The 9,873-nt window shown below is 38.9% G+C and overlaps 1 protein-coding gene across 1 annotated transcript; it reads right to left on the bottom strand.

The window, feature by feature from the left end:
• Window positions 1–2,250: 2,250 nt before the first annotated feature.
• LOC116266702 ((-)-alpha-terpineol synthase-like) lies at window positions 2,251–3,863 on the bottom strand. The gene is made up of 5 exons (XM_050081125.1): window positions 3,742–3,863; window positions 3,259–3,477; window positions 3,017–3,155; window positions 2,703–2,912; window positions 2,251–2,394 (listed from the first exon to the last, which is right to left on the bottom strand). Exons 1-5 carry the CDS (start codon window positions 3,861–3,863, stop codon window positions 2,251–2,253), a joined length of 834 nt encoding a protein of 277 aa, XP_049937082.1.
• Window positions 3,864–9,873: the final 6,010 nt, after the last annotated feature.

Here is a 9,873-nt window from a genome sequence, read left to right as displayed (position 1 = left end):
TAGAATTCTTCAAAATTTTTTGGCACTTCACTGTTATTTTTGAGAAAATAAATCAAAATTACACGAGTCATATCATCAATGAAAGAGACATAGAACTTAAAACCAGTGTGAGAGTCCTCTAGAGCAGGTCCCCAAACATCCGAGTGAATGAGATCAAAAGCTTTTTCAGACCTTTCATGAATCGGCTGGAAGGTGAGGTGTGTGAATTTGGTGAATTCGCATGCATTACATGCTTTATTATCATCAATGGTGAGGGAAGGGATGACAGGACTGAGGTTCCGATCATGTATGTGTCTTGATCGAGCATGTCAAATTTGATTGTCCGTTCTTTGAGTCGATTTTGATTTGGTGAAAAAACTCAACCTGTCAGTGTCCAAAGTGTAGAGGTCACCATGGCGTCGGCCCTTCCCAATCACCTTCTTCGTGCTTGGGTCCTGAAACGTTACATCCTTCTTGGAGAAAACAACCAGACAATCATAATCTTGAGTGATTTTGCTAACAGACATAAGGTTGACAGCAAGCTTAGGAACAAGTAAAGTGGAACTAATATTTTTCTCGAAGAACCAGAAACAACCATAGATGACCCATCAACAGAAAAAACAGAACGATGAAGATCCTTATTTAGATCGGCAAGTCTTGTGGGATCATTAGACATGTGATCAATAGCACCAGAATCAACTATCCAGGATTTATTTTTAGTGGCAGTCAATAAGGCACAGAACTTACCTTCTGAGACGTCGCCCACTGGTTGGGAAGATACTAGATTTGCTTTAGAGAATTTCTGGAAGAATTTTTCCAGGTCATCTTTGGTGACAAAGTTTGCAAGTTTGACGTCTTTGTCTGGGATTGAAGAAGATCCCTTTTCCTTCCCAGGTCGCCCCACAAGTTCCCAGCAGCGATCGCGTGTGTGGCCCAATTTCCTGCAGTGAGTACACTTAAGTTTGCTGTGATTTTTCTGTGTGTTTGTGGTACCTTTGTATGCCTTGATTAGTGCCCGATTGTGAAAGGCACGCCATTCTTTCTTGGCTGTCTTCTATGGAGTCCATTTTAGGAGGGACGCTCATGACTCTTTGCCTTTACACCTCTCTCTGAATCATTTGACAAACTGCATTGAATTTTGATAGTGGCATAGTATTCAGGATTTGAGTCCTTATGGCTTCATAGTCCTCACTAAATCCAATGAGGACATTGGAGATTTGATCTTCTTCAAAACGCTGTTTGTAAATGACTGGATCAGAGGTCGCCGGTCGATATTGGAGGAGCTCAACATGTAGACTCCTGAGTCTCCCAATGTACCGCTGCACATCTTGGTCATGGAGGGTGAGACTGGCAATCTCGCATTTTATCTGGTATACTTGAGCAAGATTATTTTGCTCACTGTGAACTTCTTTTAGAGCCTCCTATATTCCGTGCGCCGTATTTTGATATGTAAACAGATTTGCTATGGATGGTTCCATAGAGTTGAGCAGCCACGCCATAACCATGTAATTCTCTGATTCCCATTCATCATAGTTGGGATCAGTAGTGGATGGAGCTTTGATTTTCCTGTTAATATATCATGCCTTTGGTCTTCCACTAAGAACCAAGCGAGCAGCCTTCTCCCAACTCAAATAGTTTGCACCATTGAGTGGGGTGGAGGTAATTTTCTGGGTATTATGCTCGGTGGCTTGTCTCACTTGAATGTTTCATCTCTTTGATTTGAGCTGGCAGCATCGGCCATGATATTGGCACAGTGGATTCCAAGCTCAAGTTAGTCTGGGTCGCAGGAGGTCGCAGGGTCCTTTAGAAACCTGTGGCACTTGTAAATTTCATATCTCTTCACAGGATTGTCCAAAAAATCTGAAAATTTGACAAAAAATACTAGACACTTTCCCAAATCCAATGCCACCTTAATCGACCTCTGAATCACCTCCAGTCAAGAACGTGCTCCAGAGAAAGTCACGCCTGGAATGCCCTGTCTGGCGAGCTTCGTGCTGGCTACCTCCTGCGACAGCAGCTGCGGCACTTCTAAAATGCAGTCTTCTCCCTCAGCTCCTTATCATGTTCTCACGAGATCTTCAGATAACCTTGCTGGATACATGTGTGCATACATGTGACAGAGAGAGAGAGATAATGAGAGAGAGAGTACTGAATTTAACTTATTAATGTACCCATTTCATTACATGATGATACATAGCATCATAATTTTTATTCGGTTAATGGGCACCAACATGGTTGATAGATTGGGAAACAGCGACACTGGTGAGTTGCTTAGGCAGTCTGGATGGGCTGGGCAATGAGAGAGTAGATACGGTCCTTGGACTCATGCTCCAGGACACCGACGCCATCTTCATAGTCATACATGCACAGGGAGTCCATGGATGGGAAGGCAGTCTGTTTCTGTTGCTGCTGCTGCTGAGCAGAGAGCAGCTCTCTGTTCAGCCTCCTCCATGCATCCCTTAGCAAGTTCCTTATGTGCTGCCGTGCTTGCTCCTCCGCTACCCTTGCCTCGTTTATATAAATCTGGACCGATTAAGGCAGGTTGCCTCTCCCGAATCCAACCTTCAATCAAGTGTTCAACATATAAAGAGAAGATCATCAGCCAATCAAAACAGAAAAACAGAACAAGAACATTGTCAACTCAGAAGCTAATACTAGTTAACCAGCATAAAATACACTAAACTATTCCTGGATCTCTGGAGGTCAGCCGAGAGACGAACTACCATCGATGACAAGTTGATGATGTTGAACTCGGACTGCAGCTGCTGGATTGTTTGTTCCTCAATGTTTTGGGAGAGGAAGAAGTAGGCAGGAAGGAGAATAGGGCCGGTAATGGCTGCCCGGATGTTGCTCAAATATTCCTCTAGCCTTGGTGTCTGATGGGCACGGAGCCACCATGCTTCAACCAAGTAAGCTCTGCACACACCCACCCACTGCTCAAGAGTAGAAGAGAGCAAGTCAATTAGAAAGTGAAGCTAATATATTAATGTGATGATGTGAAGAGTAGAAGAAAGATTTGGTAGAGAAAGTGTCGTACCGCTCTCCTCATGTGTGAAGTGATTTCATGGCCATGCCTCCTAAGAACAGTGTAGCTGATCTGGTTGGTCGTGTTGTAGACAGCCGCATAGAAGACCCTCAGTGACTCTGGCAGCTGCTCTGCCGCTTGAAGATCCCACCTGCATATATACAATATACGCCCACATTGGCTCCTAACGATGTGAAGCAGAAACTACAGACAGAGTTGCTACCTCTAATTTACCGACCATAATCACCCTTTACCTCTCAACAACTTGCACAAAGCGTTCGAGCTCATCAACAGACTGATGCTCGCTGAAGATGTCCTCAACGGTGGCCATCAAGCAGGAGACCCTGGCGAGTTGCATCCTGTACTGTGAGAACTGTGGCTCATACATCTGCCCCACCGCCATGAAGTAGCTCTCCACCAGCCCATCTCTGGTGAAGCTAATGTGCTCGCCCAAGCCCAAGTCCCTCCACCACCTGCAAACACCCAAAACAAAGGACTCATGGTTGATTATTAGTGGACCCAATGATGCAGACCAGCAACAATGTAACATACATTATATTCATTACTGATATACATATATACATAGAATGACATTAGTTGCTGCATTATTATCAACTATTAACCAAGTGATTTAGGCGAAAGTGCAAGAATGAATTGTACCCGGATAACTCCCTGATCTCTCTTTGGTGGATTGTCTGCACCATGTTGAAGTCCAGCCTAGCGAACTCATGCAGCACTTGGCTTCTGCGGTCCGTCCTCTCGAATGTCTCATATCCTCTCGGGCCTTGACCCTGCGAACCCTTCTGTGGAGAGGAACCTGCAGAGCATGCTGTACCTGTCGAGATATCCTCTGCTCCATGCGGCTTATCCTTGCTCTAAGATGCTCTGAAGAGAAGGCCGTAGCTTCTTCCAACACAGTTTCTCCTTCACAGGCTAGTTGTGATGCTTCGTAGAGGCTCTGCAACCCTCTCACATCCTCACGAAGATTCTCAGAGAACCGGCCAGACTGTTCCCTAAATCTACTAAACAACTCTACGAAATGTAAAAAGAAACTTTTGTGGTTAGTGTCAATTAACACAATTGTAATAGACAATCTACATTAAAAACTAATTATTGAGTCAACATTTTGGAATTAACGCATGTTTATATACTATATATGTATACCTGCAGAAACATTATAGCCATGTTGCCTCAGAATTCTGAAGCGAAGTGAAGAAGAGTAGAGGTCTTCAAATCCTCTAGTGCTCGTGCATATGGCACCTTCTGATCGCCTGACCTCACTCTCAAAGTGATAGGCTACACCTAAACGTTCCAGTGAATTGAAGAGCTCCAACTGAGCCACTTGCTCAGTTGTGGGTGTTATAAGTTGTCGGACTTCTCTTCTCAATTCTTCAACTCTGGTCCTTTGTGTGTCAATCTGCACTCGTTTTCATGTCTTTGAATTAGGACCACATCATAATACCAAAATAAACAAAATAATAGTGTCAGATCAGAGGTATGGAGAATTATTGATGTTGCGCTGGTAATGGACTGGATGAACTCATAGTTCCATGTACTTGGCTGGTATTGGAAGGCCTCCTTTGAGCAGCAGACCTACCGCAGCCCTCAGCCCTTGGCTCACATCTCACAAGGGTGGTGCTCCATGGCTTGAACCCAGCCTTGGTATTAGGAGCAAGCTTGGGGGAAGTCACGGAAGGAGTGGAAAGGGAGGTAAGATGAGCAGCCATTATAACAGTGTGTGTATTTATTGTTGAATGCTAAATGCTTTCACTGCCTCTTGGATGACTTAGCTCAGGATTGGTTTGGTAGTTTATATAGAGCTGCATCCGAGTGTGCATTGCATGTCTATAATGGTTAGAGAATTTTAATTAGGTTCAATCTCTTAAAATATGGTGTTTGCATAAGCTATAAATGTTTAATTCTTTTTTCTTTGTATATAAATAGAAAGCATTAAACTATGACACTTGCCCAAGCCATAATTATTTGGTACTTTTATTTTATAGATAGAATGCATTCTTTCTTCAAGTTTTTGATATGCATTATAATCCGACACTTATTAGCTAATGTTCGCCTCTTAAAACCATTTTTATTAAAGACCAAGCTTATTTTTTACAAGTATTTGAGTAACTGCACCCCTTCACCTTTAAGTGGTGCAACTTGCCGTTTCAACAATATTATGAACATGGTTTGCTAGCTTATAAATAGCTGCATCCAAGTGCATATTGTGTGTCTATAATGGTTAAAGAATTTTAATAAAGTTCAATCTCTTAAAAATATGGTATTTGCGTAAGCTATAAATGTTTGATGCTTTTTTCTTTCTATATAAATAGAATGCATTAAACTATGACACTTGCCTAACCCATAGTTATTTGGTACTTTTATTTGATTTGCATATAGATAGAATGCATTATTTCTTCACATTTTTTACATACATTATAATCTGACACTTATTAGCTAATGTTTGCCACTTAAAACCATTTTTATCGAAGACCATGTTTATTTTTTACACGTATTTGAGTAATTGCAACCCTTCACCTTTAAGTGGTGCAACTTGCCATTTCAACAAATGCATTTTTTCTTCACGTTTTTGATATGCATTATAATCCGACACTTATTAGCTGATGTTCGCCACTTAAAACCATTTTTATCAAAGACCACGTTTATTTTTTACACGTATTTGAGTAATTGCACCCCGTCACCTTTAAGTGGTGCAACTTGTCGTTTCAACAATATTATGAACATCATTTGCTACCTTATAGAGTGCTGCAATCGAGTGTGCATTGCGTGTTTATAATGGTTTGAGAATTTCAATGAAGAGTAACAACTTACATTATGTTGCTTACATAAGCTATAGTCGTTTGACACACTTTCTTTGAGCAAAAATAAAATGCACTAAAAGATGGTGTTTGTGTAGGTCATAATTCTTTGTATAAATGTAGAATGTATTCATTGTTTCAATGAAAATTTTAATGGGTTGGTGTCGGTAGCTGGCCCCACCAGCCGGCCCACACCAGCCACCTTGTGTTTCTGCCATTGTTCCGAGAGAAGCATGTAAGAGAAAAGAGGAAAAAGAAAAGAATGATGTAAACATGTGGCAGACCCAACTATCTTTCAGGCCTCTTTCACAAAAAGAAACCACTAACCTCACTACTTGTCATAGAAGCTGCCAAAGGAGAAAGAAAGGAAGGACGGACAAAGCTACCCCTTCAACCACAATTAGGGATGTCAATGAATCATAGTCAAATTGGATTTACGTTTAGCCATATCTAAATCCAAATCTGGAATCCTATTTCACAAACTGAATTTGATTTGAATATAATATTCATATTCATATCTAAATACGAATTTTGAACTGAATTTGACCTATTTTCAAAATGTAAGAACATTAGATATAGGATATTTGCTTAATCACAAATCTGATTCAAATCCATGTCCAAATCCAACCGGATGTTTATGTATATGCAAAAATCTGATTGTAAGCCAATTATTAAAGCTGAATTCAATCCTACTTTTTAATAGGATATGTTTTTCTTTTTCATATCCGATTTCTTCGAAACAGATCGATTAGATTTTCTATCCAAAGCAGATATATAGGCATCCCTATGCACAACTGTGGATGCCAGTGGGTTGGATTCAGCGAGGATTTGGGATTCAGATGTAAGCTCTACTTTTCAAAACTGAATTTGGATCCAAGAAGCTTATGATCCCAAATATAGACATAATCGGGTTGGATCTCCATAACACAAAGTGGACTTCTGCCTGAATATGGCATAAAACATAAAGGAACACAAATTTGATTAGTAATGGCACAAAGCTTTTTTACTAGCTACAGTTCAAAATCAGGTCCATAATCAGATGTGTCCAACCTTGAAAATGGTGGGGGCGATTTTTTTTTTGTAAATTTTAATTATAAAAATATGCTAAATTTTTCTTCTTCTTCTTTTTTTCACTTTTCGTTCTTAAAGAGCAACCCTCAGTCATGGGGACCAAAGGCTTTGACCAACAAAATTATAGAGACATGGAGTACTGGAGGCAGGGGGGCCAGGTAGGGGCCGTATTTCTTCTTGGATTTTAAAAAAATAAATAAAGTTATTTTTAAATTTCATATATTTTAGTTTATCCTGTATACAATAAAATAAAATAAATATATTTCTGGTTCTGTAAAAATTTAGAAACTATAGTTTGGTTCCTACACCTCGCTTCATCTTTGAGATCTCTCAGCAACCCTCTACGTAAGGGTTAAAAAGAACTTTATGCCCTTTCTTCTATAGTTTTCACCAATTAAAAAAAAAAGGAGCCTTGAAGTCTTTACTTTTAGCCAAACAGAATAGAAACAAAGACGGTACAAGAATTATCACTTACTACCACAAGAAGTAAAATTGCGTCAAAGAAAACAAGCAGCTCACACTGTAAAAGTCGTCACCTTCTTTTATAATGCGGCCATGAAAAAAATCATGGCCTTTCATTACACAGCAGAAAGTTTCCGTTAGATTGTTCCCTTTGTGTGCATACTTTGTGGTGTGTCATATAAGGTTCCCAATTGGCAGCTTGCTTTTTAATTATAACTATAGAATGTTTGATCCACAAATCAGATTTCAAGAATCTTTTAAAATTTTATAGATTTCAGCACTGGAGCATATTCATATGTCACTGGACGTGTAAAATATTTATATGTATCTTAGAAAGTTTTCCTAGAAATTGAGAATGATTATTAAAAGGGGAATGATCCTGAAAATATGTAATCAATAATGTTTGGTCTATAGTAAATAAAATTATTCTCCTATCACCGTCTTTGTGACTGCTGGATGCTTTGGATTAAATTCATTTCGCAACTGTTTTTTCTTGCATTAGTTTGTATGAATACCTTTGTCTATCATAAAGAAAGTGATGTTCTCGTCACTTTCTCTTTCTTACTGGAGGATATTATGGATTAAATTCATATCACAACTGCCTTTTCTTGTTTTAGTTTATACGATTACCATTGCTCTATTCTAATAAAAGTGATGCTCTTGTCGCCGTGTTTTCCTTACTGATTGATGGTTTGGATTAAATTCATTTCACAATTCTGCTTTTTGGTTGAGTTTATATGAATACCCTGAAGAGGTTGAAACTCCTTACTTTTTTCCTCGTACTCGGTTTTCGGTGGAGAGCAGTACACATGTCAACTAAAGTGTCACCCATCTATCTTTTGCTGTCTCCAACAATTGCAGCCATAATAAATGAACTAACAGTAAACTTTCATTGGCCCATCACCCTGAACAACTACGCTACACAGCTTGGGGCTTTCTTGATATGTGGGGACAGATTGAATTGCAAATGGTCAATTTTGTATAGGTTTTTTCAAACGGACATCAAATGCAATTTAGGTACTCTACATTGTGAAATCAAATTTAAATTTTGCTAATCAGGTTTTGTTGAAAAAGAAGAAATACTCTAGCTATAGGCCACATATTAGACAAATAAGAGACCATAAGGACTCACTGATCTCTCAACAATTTGCTTTACGTTCTCATTCTGAGGCACTCAATAATACCCATCATGTATATTATATTCTCACTATAGCGATAATTTCTCTTACAACACTATGACATATTTGTTAAATTATTGGTATTTGATTTTTTTAATGTTTTAAAGCAAGAAAAATGGTTAATGCTGAGACACCATTGAAAATTTAAAACAAATAATTTCTTAAAAAAATGAATGACTGTCTTTAAAAAAAAGGGGGCCACCATCGATGGACTTTAGGGAGTCAAAATCAGAAAGTTTACACACTTATCATGAAAGTATCCAAAGTGAAGCTTTTCTTTCTTATTTTGTTCTAACTTCTACAACATGAAATTAAAAAAAAAAGCCCAGTTGAAAGGAAATTGGTCAAAAGACTAGTAACAAAACCTAACCCTGAGTACATAATTGGTCTGAGCCAACTTTGCATGGCTAGTGCCACTTGATCACTCCCTGTTGCTATTGTTAGAGAGACCTTTCACATCCCATTCTGAGCTCATAGTTCTGCCAAACAGAGTTTGTTGGAATAAAACAGCTCAACTGGATTAGTATGAGTCCTGGACATCATCAGCTTTGTCTCTTCATAATAGCGACGGCCAGCCTTAAGTTTGGCAAGGTCGATGGCATTCCCTCATGGCACGAACAAGTTGTACTTCTAGTCAATGGTCAGATCACGCAACTTGGATGGAATTGGATTTGGAAAAAAAAAATCATGCATCCAAATTACAAAATACAATGAGAAATCCGACAAATGTGAGAAAGAGGAAGTGTAGGTGATGTAGAAGTTTGTGGATTGGGAATTTTTCAAGATTTATTTAACACCAATCATGGACCTTGGCAGCCTGTAGAGCACTACCTTCCTCTTCCTTCTCTTTCCATTTCATAGAGTGAACAACAAGCCAATTTATTTCATTTTTAAACATTTCTCTCCTTTTTTTTTCTCGATGCTAACCTTGTTTGCAACTCACTTATCCATTTTCCCCATATTATTATTAATGAAAAAGCAAGTGATACTGTTTTTGATTTCATATCCATTTCATCTCAAGTTAATGAAATTATGAGTACCTCATGTTAGAACAACATCACAATCAATAAGAGAAGAAGAACTAATAAGAAACTAGACTGACATAGAAAATATATCTCTAGCAAGAAATTCTTGCTTGTGGGTAAGAACTGCCTCCACTGTAGCTTGCATGTGACTGTGTAATTTCATAAGATCATCTTGCTTGAAGTACTCATACCAAATTTTCACCTTCTTATGTTACCCAAACACCGCTAGGTTTTCCATAATAATTGAGAAATGAGCTTTTGAAACATCTAATTTGAGAAGAGGAGAGAGAAGGTCCCCTTGTCATCAACCTCTATGG

Source organism: Nymphaea colorata, chromosome 13, assembly GCF_008831285.2.
Source record: "Nymphaea colorata isolate Beijing-Zhang1983 chromosome 13, ASM883128v2, whole genome shotgun sequence".
Classification (NCBI taxonomy): domain Eukaryota; kingdom Viridiplantae; phylum Streptophyta; class Magnoliopsida; order Nymphaeales; family Nymphaeaceae; genus Nymphaea; species Nymphaea colorata.
Note: the sequence above shows the minus strand (reverse complement) of the source record. Positions and strands in the feature narration are given on the sequence as shown.